General features: G+C 45.7%; 1 protein-coding gene across 1 annotated transcript in view; it reads left to right on the forward strand.

Annotated features, from left to right (window-relative positions):
• Positions 1–18203, forward strand: part of CSMD2 (CUB and Sushi multiple domains 2) — a gene marked incomplete at both ends in the record, with an annotated part of 666422 nt that overhangs the window by 469443 nt on the left and 178776 nt on the right. Inside the window, 1 exon segment of the mRNA XM_082863599.1 lies at positions 3730–3856. Coding sequence (XP_082719725.1) covers positions 3730–3856 — 127 coding nt within the window.

Genomic DNA, 18203 nt, shown 5'->3' on the forward strand with positions numbered 1-18203 from the left:
AGGAGCGATGTTCTTTACCCCAGGCGACTACACGTTAACAGGACCTTCGACATCGCTACCCAACAGAGGGTCTAACGGTGAGGATTTCAAACCTGACTGTGGGTAGATCAGGACAGTGGCCTCTAGAATCTTCCTCTGTCTGCTCAAGTAGACCTCATCCACAGGCACGCCCCATCCCTTCCTCCCTGCTTCCCTGTTTTTGTCCCCTTGTTTCATTCATGTGCCAGGCCCTCTGTCAGGCACTGGGGATACAGGGAAAAGCAGCTCCCAGGCCAGTGAGGGAGACACAGGCATGAACAGACAGCAGTACGATGCCACAGGCAAGCCGAAGCAAATGAAATGTGGAGGAGGTGATGGCTCCCACTGCAAGACACTTGTCCACTTTGCAAAAAGCTCCACCGTAAGGTCCTTCTGAGTATCTGATCTGCCAGTTGGACCAAACTTAGAGAATCCACTCAAGCAGTGCTAGTGAGGGTACTTACACTTTGAACCTCAGAGGGCTTCCCCACCGAGACTCCCTCAGGCCCCACGAAGGGGAGGGAGGCTGTGTGTTTGGGATTACGTGTGTATAGTTTTACACATGTCGTGTTGTGATGGACTTGATCGTGGTCAACATCCAGCTGTTTTCTTTGTGGATGAGTGGATGCTACAGCCCAAACGAAGCAGCCAGGGCTGTAGGATGGGGATAGGGGAGAAGACCAGAAAGACGAGAGTCTTAGGGTCTTGTTGGTAAATCTGCTGCATGCCAGCCACCTGGCTCCCCCTGCCCCCCTGTCCGTCCCCAGATAAAGTGACCCCTGAGGAAGGAGCAGTCTTGCCCCGAGGAAATGCTGCTGGTGCCCCTGCCTCCAAACACTTGCCTCTGGGAAGCAGAAGGGGCTGTCGCATCGGGAATACGGAAGGAAGCTACAGCGCAGGGGCAGGGATAATGTCCTGGCCCGTTTCTAGCTGCCTCTGCTATTTGTGGAGCCAGAAAGGCTTCCTCCCCACAACTTACAGCTCATCCTCCTATCCACACCCTGCTCTCTGCTGCCGGCCTGTGCAGCCCGACATCTCTCATTCAGGTTGGCATCTCCCACCCCAACGTCAACACGGGGGTAGTTACGCAGGAAGAAAGGGCCCGGTCTCGTGCGCAGGCTCACTGCAGAGGGCCCCTCCCCCGCCCTGCCTTAGTGGGCCCGGGGCAAGCCATGGGGCCCAAGAGACACTTGATGGGTCCTTTGTAGCAACAGATGAAGGTCAGTCTCCCATGTGTGACTTTGATCCCCTCATCTCCTACTTCTAAGATCTTGCTTAATCAGATCTTTCCTAAAAAGCTTTGCAACAGATCTCTTCATCTTCTCTCGTGCTCCCTTGATTCAGACCCTTCATAGTAACTCGCCTGGGAAGCAGTAAGCTTCTCTCGTTCATTTGATCATCCACCCACCTATTCATTCAATAAACCCTTGTTAAAGCATCTGTGATGTGCCAAACACCATGCTAGGCACTTGATGTACAAATATAAGTAAGACAAGGTTCCTGCTGCTGAGGAGTGAAGGAGGTAGATTTTAATAACCTGTTACACGTCTGTGATAAAAACCAGTTCATGTTATAATGGAGACACAAAAGAGGATAGTGTCAACTCGATGTGAGGAGGGGAGGGTGTCACAAAAGGTTTCATGGGGAAGATGTTGGGCGACTTGTCAGTCCAAGGAGAGGCCTGAAGAGGCCCAGTGTGCCTGGGCTTGTGGAGTTTATCACACTTGGCTGGACCAAGGGGTGCCAGGACGGGGCCAGAAAAGGCCAAAGGGAGCCTCTCCGGGGGACTTGATGGGCTCTCCTAAGGAGTTTGGACTTCACTCTGGGAAGGAGGAAAGCAAGCAGTGATATGGCCAGTGTGTATTTTAGAAAGGTCCTTCTGGTGGCACTGCTGGGGGGCACGCAACTCTGCCACCCTAGAGATGGTAAGGGCCTGAGCCACGACTCTAACAGTGGGGGCAGAGGGGGGGCAGGTGTGAAAAGCACCTGAGCCCTGGGGCTCAGAGGCAGATGAGACGTGGGGAGGAAGAAGGCCAGCCTGTGACCTGGAGGGCTGCTCTGACGGGGAGATGGACCTCTTCACTGGTGCCCTGCCTCTAGGTCCACCCCTCTGTGCCCCTTCACACTGCCACAGGAGCATTCTCTCTAATGTGTAAAGGGCACTAGTGTGTAAAGTGATCAATTTACTCTCGTGCATAAACACTGCAGTTCTGTGCAGTGCCCTCCGATGAACGATGCTCGCCCAGCTTTCCAGCCCTGCCTCCCTCCAGGCCCCATCTCATACCCCGTCCCCCAAGCTGCCATGCTGTTTCCCACCCCCAAGGAGGTTCGCAGTACTCTTCCCTGTCGGCCTCCCCAGCCTACGCCTCCCACCCACCCGCCCGCCTCTCCCTGCCCTGCGCTGGAGGAAACCGATCACCTCCTCCTCTGTGCTGCCACTTGCCGTGAATGTGCGTCTGTCAGGGCGCAGGGCACACACTGTGGCCGCCTCTTCCTCCAGGTCTCCGGAGGAAAGACGCCACGCCTTGTGCTCCAGCCACGTGACACAGGCCCAGTTCCCGTCAGTGACCAGGTTCACATGTCTGTGCCTTCTCAGGAGACCTCAAAGATCTGGTCACAGAGTGGGCCATCAGCCCTACCCCCAGGGACCGTTTTTGTAATAGCTTTAATGAGATAGACTTCACGTACCATACAGTTGGCCCCTTTAAAGTGTAGCACTCACTGCTTTTCAGTGTAGTCACAGGGTGGGACAACCATCACCACAATCTAATTTTTGAACATCTTGTCTCCCCAGAAGGAACCCCATACCCATTAGCAATCCCTCCCACTGCCACTCCTCGTCAGGCCTTGGCAACTACAAATGTACTTTCTGTCTCTGTAGATTTGTCTGTTCTAGATATTTTATATAAATAGAAACACACAGTATGTGGCTTTTCGCGCCTGGCTTCTCTAACACAGCATAACGTTTTCAGCATTACGTTCATCCACGTTGTATCGTGTATCAGTACCTCATTCTTTTTTACGACCAGGTAATATTCCATGGTACGGGTATACCACATTTGTGAATCTGTTCAACAGCTGATGGACATTTGGGTCATTTCCCTTTTCAGGATATTACGAATAATGCTGCAATGGTCATTCGTGTACAAGTTTTCATCTGAACATACGTTTTCGTTTCTCTTGAGTATGTATCCAAGAGCAAAACTGCTGGGGTCATAGGGCAACATTTTGAGGACCTATATAGGAAACTGTCTTCCAGAGTAGCTGCACCATTTTGCACCCCCACCAGCGATGTCTGAGGGTTCCAGTTTCTCCACATCCCCACCTACACGTTAGTCTGTCTTTTTGGTTATGACCATCCTAGAGGTTATGAAGTGGGATCTCACTGTGGGTTTGATTTACGTTTCCCCAATGACTAATGATGTTACACATCTTTTCTTGTGCTTCTTGGCCATTTGTATACTTTCTTTGCAGAAATGTCTGTTCAAAGGCTTCGCCAATTTTTTAACTGAACTCTGTCTTTTCATCGTTGAGCTGTAAGGGCTTTTGTAGATCCTGGATACAAGTCTCGTCCAAGGGCCTTTCTCTGTGCTGCACTCAGCCACCTGGAATGAACGAGAGGGACCCCGGCACACAGGCCGGAGGAGCCAGTGGGTGGCCGCTGTGAGCACAGGTCACCCCCTGAACTCACTCTTCTGGGATCTCTTTCAGCCGAGTGTGGCGGGACGGTGAAAGGAGAGGAGTGGGGGCAGGTGCTGTCACCCGGGTATCCAGCTCCCTACGAGCACAACCTCAACTGCATCTGGACCATCGAGGCCAATGCCGGCTGCACCATCGGGTAAGTGCCAGGGCCAGCAGAGGAACCGTTGCCAGCTGTTCAGGGTAGTCACCACCAGTCCACCAGCCAGTGGCTGGCCCTGCCCACCTCACCTGGAGGCCCTGGTGAGCAACAGTGGTTGCTGTGACCCCAGGCTCAGGCCGGGGCCCATGGAAAACCTGAAAAGGCCAGCCTCGGCATCACAGGGCTGCAATCCAAGTTCAGACAATTCACTGGCCTAGGCAGTATGGCGTCCGCACAGCCGCTGAGGGCATAGGCGTGAATCCCAGCCCAGCCGTTTGCCATTTGTAGGACTTTGGGTAAGTTTCTTCTCCTCTCCTTCTGTGGCGTAGGAGTTATAATGTTGGCTTCTCGGGATAAAGCATCTAACCGAGACACTGCAGGTAATGTACTCAGCACAGTGCTTGAAACATAGTAAATATTTATTCATCGTTCGGTGGTTGTTTCTCTGATGGTAGGAAAGGTCAGTTTAGAACTGTATGACCCCAGATTGCTGCCCTTTCTCAGTCTGAGTTTCTACATCTGTAAAATGAGAACAAAAATGCTTGTGATTTAGAGTTGTGGAAGCAATAGTCAGAAAAGCCCAGCATACTGTCAGGTACTGTGTACATATTCCCTCAAAATGTAACTTCCTTTCCACGTACGTGCTTGACTAACAGGAAGTACTTTTTGGAGTTCCAGAGAGTCAGAGAAGAAAAGAGCTTTACCACTTATTGAGCACAGGGCCTGGCACACGTAACGTCTTATTAACTCTTCACAGTAGCCCTGGTACTACGAATAGTAAACCCTAAAAATAAATAGACATTCTTATTACTCCCATTTTATAGATGAGAGAACTGAGATTCCAGGAGAATTCATAGTGTGTCTAAGCTCACACAGTGAAGCAGAAAGCCTGGGGCGTGGATCCAGGTCTTTCTGAATCTTCGCACCAGATGATGCTGCTGGCAAACTGGGTTCAGAGGAGCTGTGAGGAAAAGAGGAGGTTGGCGTGGCAGGATGGATGAGGTATGGATAGAGAATTGAACCAGGCAGTTGGAGCAGGAATGGTCTGGCTGGCGTGGGGATGCATGTGGAAAGGAATGGGAGACAGACTGGGTTAGGAAGCAGCCTGCTTACGGAGGATGCTAAATGCCAGTAAGCAAGAGGGCGCCGTGGAAGGTTCCTAAGCAGGGTTATTTACAGTGGAGGGAGCTCATGGGAAGAAAACCAGTCAGAAGTCTGTCGCAATAATCCAGGGATGAACTGTTGAGACTTTGGAAGAGTGGGGAGTCAAGACAAGAGGCAGAAGTGTGGCTGGGAGAGGTTCCCTGCCCTGGCAAGGTCTCCGTGAAGGGGAACTGGCTGAACGGGTGTGTTGCTGCCAGAGATACAGCTGTTTGCACATTCACTGATGTACACATGGTCTTAGACCCAGTCCACTTAAAGAAATGTATGAAGTGTTTGCCACGTGCAAGTTTTTGAGCTCGGCCCTGTGCAAAATGAGGTCAGCAGAGCTCTTGGGGGTTTTGAGTTAAATACAAAACTTCATCCCACACTGCTTCTGGAATCACTTTCTGGAAGCGTGCCTGGTCAACTCACACTCTAACTAGAACCCTTGCGTGGCACCCATGCTCACGGGAGCTGAACATCTTATCCTGGTTTTCAAGGCTGTCAGGACTTCAACCCACCTCCCAACCTTATTTCCCACCACTTCTCTTCAGTGACAAAGCTGAATTGCTAGTGGCCCCTGTACATGTACTCACGGCCGTGCTCAGTGCCTTGGTTTCCACTCTGCCCTCCCCGGAATGCCCCCCTCCCTCCAAAGACTTAAGTCTACAACTCTCGCTCCCTCAAAGTCAAGTGCACGTGTCAGCTCACCCAGGAAGTCTCCCCCAGTCCACTCGCAGGAGACTCCTAGGAGTCCTTTCTCCGCTTCTGCGTTCCCATTGCCCATGGCCTGTATTTCCCTTATGACACTGACCACTCTTCTCCTCCATTTATGCTCCTGCTTTAGCTCCCCAGCCAGAGCCACGCTCTCTGCCCGATTCATCTTCACAAGTCTCCTGGCTCTCAGCACAGTGGCAGAGGCTTAACAAGTGTCAAGTGTTGAATGAATGAATGAATGAAGCAAGCAGGACCCAGATATAAAGGTAGATTTATGACTAGAAGTTCCCTCAGTAAATAGTAAATGAACAATGAATTCATCACAGGTGTCTCCGTATACAAATCAGGAGGTGTTCCCATGTTCCCACCTTGCACGTTACTCATTCATTCATTCGTTCCTCCATGTAATAGCTGTCTGCTGAATACATGGCAGTGCCTGTGGGAGACACTGGCGTTGCCCAGATGGATAAGACCACGGCCGCTGTTGGCAAAGAGGAGATGTGCGTGTACACAGAGCGAGGTGGTGGAAGGAGGGGGCAGGGGACTGAACAGTTGGACAGGAGACCAGAGAGGCTATCCTGGAAATGAAAACACTAGAGTAAGTCGTGTAGGATGGAGAGGAGTTGCCAGGTAGCCAAGGAAGAAGGTTGGCAGGACAGAAGGGCCTACTAGGCAGAAGAGGTGACGCAGGGTGTGCGGGCTCAAGGAGCTGGTCCCCGTGGCTGGAGCATCACCCGAGATCTGGTGGAGGGATGGGCCATGGTGAGGGATGAAACCGGTGGAGCGGGCTGCATGCGGCCAGAGCACAGAGGACCGTGGCGGCCGTGGTGCTGAGTTTGGCCCTGTCGTGGCAGCCTTGTGGAGAAGGGGACAGATGGGGTCTGGGACCCCAGTGAGGAGGAGGCCGTCTCCAGAGTGTCGTCGGGATGAGGAGACCTGAACCCTGCCAGTGGCGATGGGATGGAGAAGAAGGATGGAGAAGAAGGATGCAGAAGAAGGGATGAGTTCAGGAGACATTTAAGGAGTCACACCAGCCGGTCTCACTCGCCTCAAGAAATGTGGAAACTGAGATTTCTTCTGTTTCCCTATTTTTTGTTGTGCAGCATACGATATGTACAATAGAAAAGTCGAGCAGTATGCCGAGCACCTGCTTCCCTCCCACCTAGACTCAACTACTGTGAATATTTGCCCTCTTTCTTTTTTTTCTCTCTGTCCCTTTTTTTTTTTTTCTTTTTTGGCTGAATCCCACAAAGGTAACTGTAGACATCCTGATACTTCTTGCCTAAGTACTTGGGCGTGCACCTCCTCCATGACATAGTAACCTTAACACACCCATGACATGCGCCATCAGTCCCCGGGAATTCAGGTTTAGGAGAAGGGTGGGAGGAGAGCCGAGAGATCTCAGAGCGGCTGACAGGGAGAGCACAAGAATTCAGTGATGGCATTTCTGAGCAGACGTGAGGACTGTTATCACTTACAGGAATGATGGGTGTGGGGTGGGCTGGAGGGGAGAGCAGAGCATCCCTTCCTAGCCCTCAGGAAGAGAGGATCGAGACAAATAGAGGAAATATTCTCTCCAGAGATAGAAAGAACTATAGAGGGGGCCTGCTGGCTGTGTGTGTGAGGACCCTGAGGTGGGGAATGGCGGGGAGAGGATGAAAATAACCTCAGCCCTCCATTGGGAAGGCTTCTTGGAGCCACACAACCTCCAAGGAGCTGATGCCACATGAGCAGAGGCAGCACGGAGAGTGGCCAAAAGATGGGGATGGAGTGATGGGACACTTCCGCCTTCCTCCTGCGATCCTTCCACCCCAGGCTGCCGTGCCAGCTAGCGTCTGCAGTGTCCTCGTGCACATCTGTACTCTAGCGTGTTCTCTCCCTCTCTCCTCTCTCTCCCTCACCGCCCCCCATATCCCGCCACCCCTCCCTGGAATCACCGGCCACAAAGTTAAGGGAATTTGTAATCAGATAGAATTCAGACAAACACAAAAAAGCCCCTTTTGTGTTTCTGCCCTTATTCAGAGTAAGACTTAGTTATTATTTTTTAAGTGAGAATTTCTTTATGGAATTTTTCTTTATAAAAAGGAGATACTCATTTTTAAAAATTCAGAGTACAAACCATAAAGAAGTTTATAAAGTAGAAATCAAAAGTCCCCATCGTCTTACTCTGTTCTCCTCTGCACACCCTACATAAGATAGCCACTGATATCCATTTGTTCAGCTTCCTCTTTTAGGTATTTTGTATGCCAGCGTCTACAGAAAGCAAATGCAATAAGCATGCTTGCTAAAACGAGATCACCTCTTTGAGTGGCTCAGTAACTTGCTTTGTGTTTTACCCTTTACTCATATATCATCATCTTATCCTCGCGATCTATATAGATCAGCCTCATCCTGGTTGATGGTTACAGGGAATTCTGTTGTCTGTACAACCATAATTTATTTAACTACTTCCCTATTGATAAAGTGAATATTTTCCGTTTTTCGCCCCAGTAAACATCCTTACACATGAATCTTTAAACAGTTGTCCAATGAGTTCCTTAGGATATGTTCTTAGAAGGCAAATTTTGATACATGACCTCAAATTTCCCTCTAGCTATTGCAGCAATTTACACATCTACCAAAAGCCTGCTTCCCTACCCAGCATCACTTTATGTTGTCAATCCTGTCAGTGTTAACCAGTTTGATGGGCAAGATGGTATTTAATTGCCTTTGCTGCTTCAAGCTCTTTGTATATTTTTCTATGGGGCAGTTTATTTTTTCTCATATAGACTGTTCAGCTGGGTTTATTTCTAGTCTATAATTTGAGGTTAGATTTCTTTTCAACCTGAGTATTTAAGAATGTCTTAAAAGTTACTAAGTTATATATTTTGTATGATTTTTAAATCAGTTCCACTTTTACTGCATTGTGCCCTTGTTACTTTTTGAATTTTTTCTTACTTATGTTCTATGTATATTTGAAGAAAGGGGAAAGAGTTCAGGGATTTATACATTTCTTTTACATCCAATGTATTATGCTTTCTTTCAAACAAAATATATTATGCTTTTTATTGCTTTTTTTTATTTTTAACTCTTCCTATTTTTAGTTGATCTGATTTAATTTGTTCTGTTTCTCCTCTGGTGGTTTGAAAGATCCGTATCCCATTTGCATTCTGCCAATGGTCTTGTGTTTTCATTAATTCTGTTTTCAACAGTATTTATTCTGTGATTCCTCCCTCTTTATTTTGGAAATCTTGTTTTGGTTTTCATTTTTATTTCAAGAAAACTGCACTTTTTGTTTTCAGATTTCTCTTGACAGCTTACTTTTGTTTTTGTCAATGCATTACCATCTTGCATCTCTCTGAGGACAGTATTTATGTTTTGTTTTACAACAGCTCCTGTTCCCCACCCCACCCCCCCGCATCGACTGCATCCTGCAGTTGGGCCATTTGGGCTGATCATTTGAAGAGCTGACTATCTTTGTGTCCCAGTTGTCCTCCCAGTTGTCATTCATTCAGTATCAAGTTGCAGCTGAGACCCAGACTCGGCCACCACACTACCTACCACTCTTATTCTCTCTGTAGCTTGGGAAGCTCTTCAAGCAGGCACCTTGTGCCTCAGTTCTCTTCCCTGTAACACGGTGATTAAAATGGTACCTACCGCTTGAGGCTGCCGTGAGGATGAAGTGAGCTAACAGATCCGAACACTTAGAACAGTGCCTGGGACGTAATTCCCAAATGTGGAGAACCCCCTCCACGAGCTGTAGGTGGTTGTTCCTTTGACCCAGATGGGCATCCCGGAGCACAGCAGGTGATAGGTCACCCCTTAGATCACAGATGGTGGGTGCCGTGCTGTTGGTGGGGGCAGGTGTCAAGCAGGTCTTTCCCTTGGGTGTGCCAGCCGGGAGGGGATGTGCGACAGCCCACAGGCCAGTCCATGAGACTGTCCCCGGGGGCGCAGACAGAAGGCTTGCAGATGCCTCCCAGTACCCTGCTCAGCCTCGATGAAGCATTGGAGGCAACGGGAGGGATCCGTGGTTGCCTCACCCCAGCAAGCTGGGCAAAGAGAGTCCCTTTCCAGGAGTGCAGTGGGTGGCTGCAGGGATTCACGTTCAGGCTGACCCCTGGGTGGGGCCCATGCAGGAAAGCAGGCCCTTCCTGGGTGTGCACAACAAGGGTGGGCTGGCTGTGAGACCCTGCCCTTGAACATGGGGGGTGGGTGGGGGGGGGGCGGCCTACAGCATTTGGCAAGTATTTCTCCCTGAGGGCCAAGAATGGGACAGGCTGACTGATGAACTCTGTCCAGGCCTGGCAGCTAACAGCAGGAGAACAGACCAGGGAACTGTGTCCTTCATGTCACCCCTAACTATGTTGTCAGTTCATAGAACATGGAAGTTTCAGCCCACATGGGTGGGACCTCATCTCAGTTTCTGACGTTTGGTCTGAGTTTTCCTTTTGATAATCAGTGGACCAGCTCAGACGACAACTGGGGAAGAGCGGGAGGCAAAGCCTTTTGCTCTTGGGCCTCCCCTCTACTTAGTGTTTATCCAGTCTCTACAGCATACCAGGTTCTAGATCAGTTATTATTGTCCCCATTTTATAGATGGGATCATTGAGGCCCAGAAAGGATGAATGTCTCAAAATTACCCAGTGATACAGATTTCAGGCCCATTCTGTCTGGCCCCAGTCTGCTCTTCTGACCCTGGTTTAGTTCCATGTAGCAAACCAGGACATTGAACACCTTCTATGTGCCAGAGACTGTGTGATGCTCTGTGGTGGGAAACACAAAGGTCAGACCATGGCCAGTCCTTGTCTGCCAGGGGCTCATATTCTAGTGGGAAATAGGCAAATAACAGGTACCCCCAAGACAGTAAGTGCAAGCCAAGTTCAGTAATGGGGAAGAGAAAGACAAGTCCTACCTGGAGGTGTAGAGGGGAAGCATGCCAATTGAGGGGAAGGAGAGTGAAGGCATGAACCTAGGGGAAAGTATAGGGTCTGTCCACAAAGGAGGAACAAGCAGTCACTTGATGTGGCTGGATGTGGGGGGACAAGGTTGCATGGGTAGAGACGGGTCTCTGAGGGACCCTGAATGCCAAGATGAGAACTCTACATGGATTCCTCAGGATAACGAGCAGCCACTGGGATAATTTGAAGACAGTAACGACATTCAGTTCATTTAAAAACTTGGAGCACTTAGTGCCAGGCATTCTGCCAGTCACTGAGGGTATAAATATAAATAAGAAACAGTCTTTTCCCTTAAAGGTCTTAGTCTTACAGATAGAAATTTTATCCATTAGGAATGAAAATAAAAAAACTGACTAAAGCTGGCTTCAGCAGATGGGGGTTCACTTTTTCTCCTGGAAAAAGAATCTGAAGATCCCATCCAGACCTGCAGCTGCTCAGGATACCATTGCTTTTCTTCTTGTTCTGCCATCCTTAGGCTTTTGTCCTCATAGTTACCTAGTCAGCTGCTGCAGCTCCAGGCATTGTGTCCATGTTCCAGTCTCAAATAAGAGGGAAGAGGAAAGGGAGCAGAGTTTTCTTCTAGGGAGGGTTTACATATTTATTGAGGAAGAACCACCATCCTCACAGACATCTTCCTACATTCCATTAGTCTGAACTTGCCATGACTGGCTGAGGGAAAGTGAGAGATCAGTTTTGTTTTGCTTTTACAGTTTCAATAGTAGAGACAGATGAGAGGTTTGGAAATGGAGTACAGAGAAGCCTACCTATAGTGCCTACCTAGATTCTTATATAACGAAATAAATGCTATAGTAGAAGTATGTACAAAACACAATAGAAAGCATTTGCAAGGCCAGTTCATAATTTTAGGTGGCAGCTGAGGGGCAGGGTGTTACAGACAGGAAGTGCTAGTCTAGCTACACTTTACCGAACAGTAGTAGTTCACCATGCAGAGTGGAGGTAAAGACCTTCCAGGCATGTAAAAGAGAGGAAGGGGTGGGTAGCTGCTTCTGAAAGAGCTCATTATCTGGTATGTCATGATGATATCTCCACTTCAGGAAGTTCAGTGGCAGCAATGCAGAGGATAAGTTGACTGGGAAACCAAGGAGGAATTGAGTATAACTGTTTGAGGGGTCCTGGTTACACTCAGAAGAACTGAGTACAAATTAGATTGAGGTTGAGAGCTGTATGTGGCTGGCTATAAAGAAGGGAAGGGGGAAGGGGATAAGACACAGTGCTTTGCTGGTAGGCTTTCCGTGAAGAGATCTGGGGCACTTGGAGAATGGAGAACTTATTGTTCCTGGAAGCTCTGATTTCTGCTCCTAATGCCCATTTAGTTATAAAGTTCATGTTTGGCTAATAGTCCTAGTTTGTTGATTTTTAACTGTGGAGATGCTTCTTAATGATTAACACGAGGGCAACCTGGGAACTCTGTTCTTGGCTGTTGGTTAAGATGCAGTAGGATTGCTGAGAGAGGGGGCCATGGTTTTGATTAACCAGAACCCCTGCCCAGTGGAACTTGTCTTCCTGGGAGGATGCCGGACTAGACAAAACATCTGGCTGTGCCTGAAGCCCAGATGGCCCCGCTGCAGTTTCATATCAATCAGAGGGCAGCAATTCCCCACTGAGGTCAGTGAGGCTTCCCTTTACCCAGCAAGCAGGCAACTGGCCCAGAGGAGGCACCAGAAGTAAAGCTTCTGTTCATAGCTCTTGCCAGGAATTGTGGCTTCAGGTTTAGCAGCTTCCAGAAGGTTTATTTTCTTGCAGTGACAGCAAGTCAGACCTTAAACAGAGAAGGTCCATGTACTCATACCACAAGAACTGACCTCCTGAAGGAACTGAACAGATAAGCACAAACACAATGGGGTATGGCTTTGTCAGATTTACAATTTCAACAAACCAACAAAAAGGAGCTCAAAAGTGTTTGAAGGAGAGGATGTAGGTAACCTCGTAGGTATAAATGTAGCTTTAAGAGTGGTGGTGCACTCTGGCACTTTAGCTTTTCATAGGTTAACTCTAGAAAAAGAAAAACTACTTCAAATTATCCAAGAATAATAATCCAGCCGAGCTACACTGGATAGTTGAATTGGCCAGCATACATCAACTTGACTGCCAGTTTACAATCCCAGAAATGAATTCCAACATCTCTTAGGAAGAAAATAAACAGTTCAACCAAAGAAATGCAAACCTTGTTGGTTGGCCACATTGGACCACTATAAATCTCTCCCTTTCAAAAAATAAGTAAACAAATAAGCAAAAATTAAACTAAATTAAATGAAAAACTTGTGATGCTACTTAAAACATACCATTCTTAAAAAAAGAGAACCATTTTCCTAAAGAAATAGAAACAGTTTCCTGAAAAGATTTTACCATAGTAGGCAGAGGAAATTTTAAATGGGTATATAGATAATATTCTCATTTAAATATAAGAAATAGGGATGAGAAATAGCAGAAAATGGATGGTGAAATGGAGGAAGAGAGCTCCTGAACTAGAAACACAGTGACAGAGACAAGTGAAGAATGAAAAGAAACTAAATACAGAATGAAAATTACAATCACAGTAGTTGTCTTGTAAGAAATAAAAACATTGAAATAGCAGACAAGCTGGAGAATCTCTCTGAGACCAAAGAGAAAAGGTGTGAAGGTGGAGAAGTAATGAAAGAAAAGTTGCCAAATGTGGAAGGCAGAGCACCAATCCAGGCGGCATAAATGAAGAAGAACAATTAACAAATGGAACAATTAACAAAAGGTACAATAAAACACATGATGGCAAACTCTTCTTATCCCTGGTGAATTGAAAGGACTCACCGAGTTCCAGGCAAAATGAATAAGATACAACTTGATGAAAAATGAAACAGTTCCATGGAGAACAAAAAAATCCCTATAAGCATTTGACAAAACACACACAGGTAAGCACACAGTCAGCCCTCAGCAAATAAAACAGCCATTTCCGATAAACAATCACAACTAATCCAACCCTCCTGAAGTTTCTTCTCTAACATCAAAGACCAAAGACTTTGGAGAATCATTGATTCAGCCAGGATATAATATGCACAAGAGCCACAGAAAATTGCCCGCCCGGGCTTGTTGAAGAACTTGCAAAGAGAGGCAGCAGGCCCCCAAAGTTATCGGGTCCTAAAGCCTGGAACCTGTAAACATTACCTCATTTGGTAAAAGGATCTTTGCAGATGTGGTCAAACCAAGGATTCTGAGATGAGGAGATTATTGTGGATTATCTGGATGGGCTCTAAATGCAATCATATATATCCTTATAAGAAGGAAGCAGAGGGAGATTTTATATACACAGAGGAAAAGGTGATGTGAAGACAGACACCGAGATTGGAATGATGAGGCCAAGCCAAGGAATGCCAACAGTCACCAGAAACTGGAAGAGGCAAAGAATAGATTCTCCCCTAGGGGCTCTGGAGGGAGTGCAGCTCTGCTGACACCTTGATTTCCACATAGCAATACTGATTTCAGACTTCTGGCCTCCAGAACTTCAAAAGAATAAAGTTCTGTTGTTTTAAGTCACCACATTTGTGGTACTTTGTCACAGCAGCCACAGGAAACTAAAATAGACATAATTTTCAGCCTACTGAGATGTTTAGGAAAAAACTATATAAAGGATTGATGACCATGAAAGACGATATTTAATTTGAGTCTGTAGTCCCTGCTTGTATTGTCAGTGTTTTGATAGTTGGCGGAAGGCAGAGGGGAAAGTAAAATCTTTTTAGCTTTTCTGTCTTACACAAAGGAGAGCGAAATGCTATATTCTTTTTCTTTTTCTTTTTTTAACATCTTTATTGGAGTATAATTGCTTTACAATGCTGTGTTAGTTTCTGCTTTATAACAAAGTGAATCAGCTATACATATACATGTATCCCCATATCTCCTCCCTCTTGCATCTCCCTCCCACCCTCCCTATCCCACTCATCTAGGTCGTCACAAAACACTGAGCTGATCTCCCTGTGCTTATTATTTTTCTTAAAGTTGATAATTAGAGAAAATACCCATTTAGGAATATTTTTGAAAATGTTTAAAAATGCCTAAAGTAGAATGAAAAAACAAAAATGTATACTTTGCAAATCACTGAAGGAAATGTGAAAACTAAGACATGTTACAAAGAAAAAGGAAATAGCAAGAAAACATAATAAACAAAAAGCATAAAACAGGTTGATGGAGATAAGCTTCTATTAGTCTCCCTATATTAGGCTCCTTTCACGTGAGACCCTCACAGTCCTCCAGTGTGTCCTCAAATTTGGCCAGCTGAGAAGGGAAAGAGAAGGCATCAGAGAGTAGAACAAAACTTGTTTTAAGAGTCAGGTCTTCCTCCTCATCCCACTGACCAGAACACATTTCCCAGCTCACCTAATTATAAGGGAGGTTGTGCCTAGGTGGAAGAAGAAACAAGAGTTTGTGAACACATAACATCATCGCTGCTTCAAGAACAAACGTATCAATTCTGAAATGAGTATAAATTCACTTTTGTCTGGCCACTCCACAGTGCGAGGTAGAAGAAAATAAGAGGAGAAGAGGTGGTCCCTGGAGCAAGCCAGGGTTGCAGGAGCTCAGGATGGCTGGGGGAGGATTGAGGGATCAGCCAAGAACTAAGGTCAAGTGGGAGAGCAGAGTGCAAGACTAAAATGCTGAGCTAAGAGTCTGCAAAAGGAGTGGGCAGAATGATGTGTGAGCATCCCAGCGGGAGGCCCCGAGATGAGGGCACACAGGAAAAGGAAGACTCTACTGTTACATGTGGAGCTTTCACTGACCAACCTGTGGGTAGGGAGGGAGCTGTAAGGAGATATGAGCTGGTGCACACAAGTTAAATTTCCATATTGCAAGCAAAAGAGTCTCAAGTTCGGTAAAGAAAAAAAAATGCTGCTAAGAACAATAGAATATTAAAAAGTTGAGACAAAGGAATAGCATGAGAACATACATAAATAAAAACAGGGGTCACAATATTGCTTTTCTTTTTTTTTTGTTTTACATCTTTATTGGAGTATAATTGCTTTACAATGGTGTGCTAGTTTCTGCTTTATAACAAAGTGAATCAGTTATACATATACATGTGTTCCCATATCTCTTCCCTCTTGCGTCTCGCTCCCTCCCACCCTCCCTATCCCACCCCTCTAGGTGGTCACAAAGCATGGAGCTGATTTCCTGTGCTATGCGGCTGCTTCCCACTAGCTATCTACCTTACGTTTGGTAGTGTATATATGTCCATGCCTCTCTCTCGCTTTGTCACAGCTCACCCTTACCCCTCCCCATATCCTCACGTCCATTCTCTAGTAGGTCTGTGTCTTTATTCCTGTCTTACCCCTAGGTTTCTTCATGACATTTATTTTCTTAAATTCCATATATATGTGTTAGCATATGGAATTTCTCTTTCTCTTTCTGACTTACTTCACTCTGTATGACAAACTCTAGGTCCATCCACCTCATTACAAATAGCTCAATTTCATTTCTTTTTATGGCTGAGTAATATTCCACTGTATATATGTGCCACATCTTCTTTATCCATTCATCCGATGATGGACACTTAGGTTGTTTCCATCTCCTGGCTATTGTAAATAGAGCTGCAATGAACATTTTGGTACATGGCTCTTTGAATTATGGTTTTCTCAGGGTATATGCCCAGTAGTGGGATTGCTGGGTCATATGGTAGTTCTATTTGTAGTTTTTTCAGGAACCTCCATACTGTTCTCCGTAGTGGCTGTACCAATTCACATTCCCACCAGCAGTGCAAGACTGTTTCCTTTTCTCCACACCCTCTCTGGCATTTATTGTTTCTAGATTTTTTGATGATGGCCATTCTGACTGGTGTGAGATGATATCTCATTGTAGTTTTGATTTTCATTTCTCTAATGGTTAATGATGTTGAGCATTCTTTCATGTGTTTGTTGTCAGTCTGTATATCTTCTTTGGAGAAATGTCTATTTAGGTCTTCTGCCCATTTTAGGATTGGGTTGTTTGTTGTTTTGTTATTGAGCTGCATGAGCTGCTTGTAAATTTTGGAGATTAATCCTTTGTCAGTTGCTTCATTTGCAAATATTTTCTCCCATTCTGAGAGTTGTCTTTTGGTCTTGTTTATGGTTTCCTTTGCTGTGCAAAAGCTTTGAAGTTTCATTAGGTCCCATTTGTTTATTTTTGTTTTTATTTCCATTTCTCTGGGAGGTGGGTCAAAAAGGATCTTGCTGGGATTTATGTCATAGAGTGTTCTGCCTATGTTTTCCTCTAAGAGTTTGGTAGTTTCTGGCCTTACATTTAGGTCTTTAATCCATTTTGAGTTTATTTTTGTGTATGGTGTTAGGGAGTGAACTAATCTCATACTTTAACATGTACCAGTCCAGTTATCCTAGCACCACTAATTGAAGAGGCTCTCCTTTCTCCACTGTACATTCCTACCTCCTTTATCAAAGACAAGGTGATCATATGTGCGTGGGTTTATCTCTGGGCTTTCTATCCTGTTCCATTGATCTATATTTCTGTTTTTGTGCCAGTACCATACTGTCTTGATTACTGTAGCTTTGTAGTATAGTCTGAAGTCTGAGAGCCTGATTCCTCCAGCTCCGTCTTTCGTTCTCAAGATTGCTTTGGCTATTCAGGGTCTTTGTGTTTCCATACAAATTGTGAAATTTTTTGTTCTAGTTCTGTGAAAAATGCCACTGGTCGTTTGATAGGGATTGCATTGAATCTGTAGATTGCCTTGGGTAGTAGAGTCATTTTCACAATGTTGATTCTTCCAATCCAAGAACATGGTATATCTCTCCATCTATTTGTATCATCTTTAATTTCTTTCATCAGTGTCTTATAATTTTCTGTATACAGGTCTTTTGTCTCCTTAAGTAGGTTTATTCCTAGATATTTTATTTTTTCTGTTGCAATGGTAAATGGGAGTGTTTTCTTGATTTCACTTTCAGGTTTTTCATCATTAGTGTATAGGAATGCCAGAGATTTCTGTGCATTAATTTTGTATCCTGCTACTTTACCAAATTCATTGATTAGCTGTCGTCGTTTTCTGGTAGCATCTTTAGGATTCTCTATGTATAGTATCATGTCATCTGCAAACAGTGACAGCTTTATTTCTTTTTCTCCAATTTGGATTCCTTTTATTTCCTTTTCTTCTCTGATTGCTGTGGCTAAAATTTCCAAAACTATGTTGAAAAAGAGTGGTGAGAGTGGGCAACCTTGTCTTTTTCCTGATCTTAGTGGAAATGCTTTCATTTTTTCACCATTGAGGACAATGTTGGCTGTGGGTTTGTCATATATGGCCTTTATTATGTTGAGGAAAGTTCCCTATATGCCTACTTTCTGCAGGGTTTTTATCATAAAAGGGTGTTGAATTTTGTCGAAAGCTTTCTCTGCATTTATTGAGATGATCATATGGTTTTTCTCCTTCAATTTGTTAGTATGGTGTATCACATTGATTGATTTGCATATATTGAAGAATCCTTGCATTTCCGGAATAAACCCAACTTGTTCATGGTGTATGATCCTTTTAATGTGCTGTTGGATTCTGTTTGCTAGTATTTTGTTGAGGATTTTTG

Source organism: Leucopleurus acutus (genome assembly GCF_964270905.1).
Source record: "Leucopleurus acutus genome assembly, chromosome: 2".
Lineage (NCBI taxonomy): Eukaryota > Metazoa > Chordata > Mammalia > Artiodactyla > Delphinidae > Leucopleurus > Leucopleurus acutus.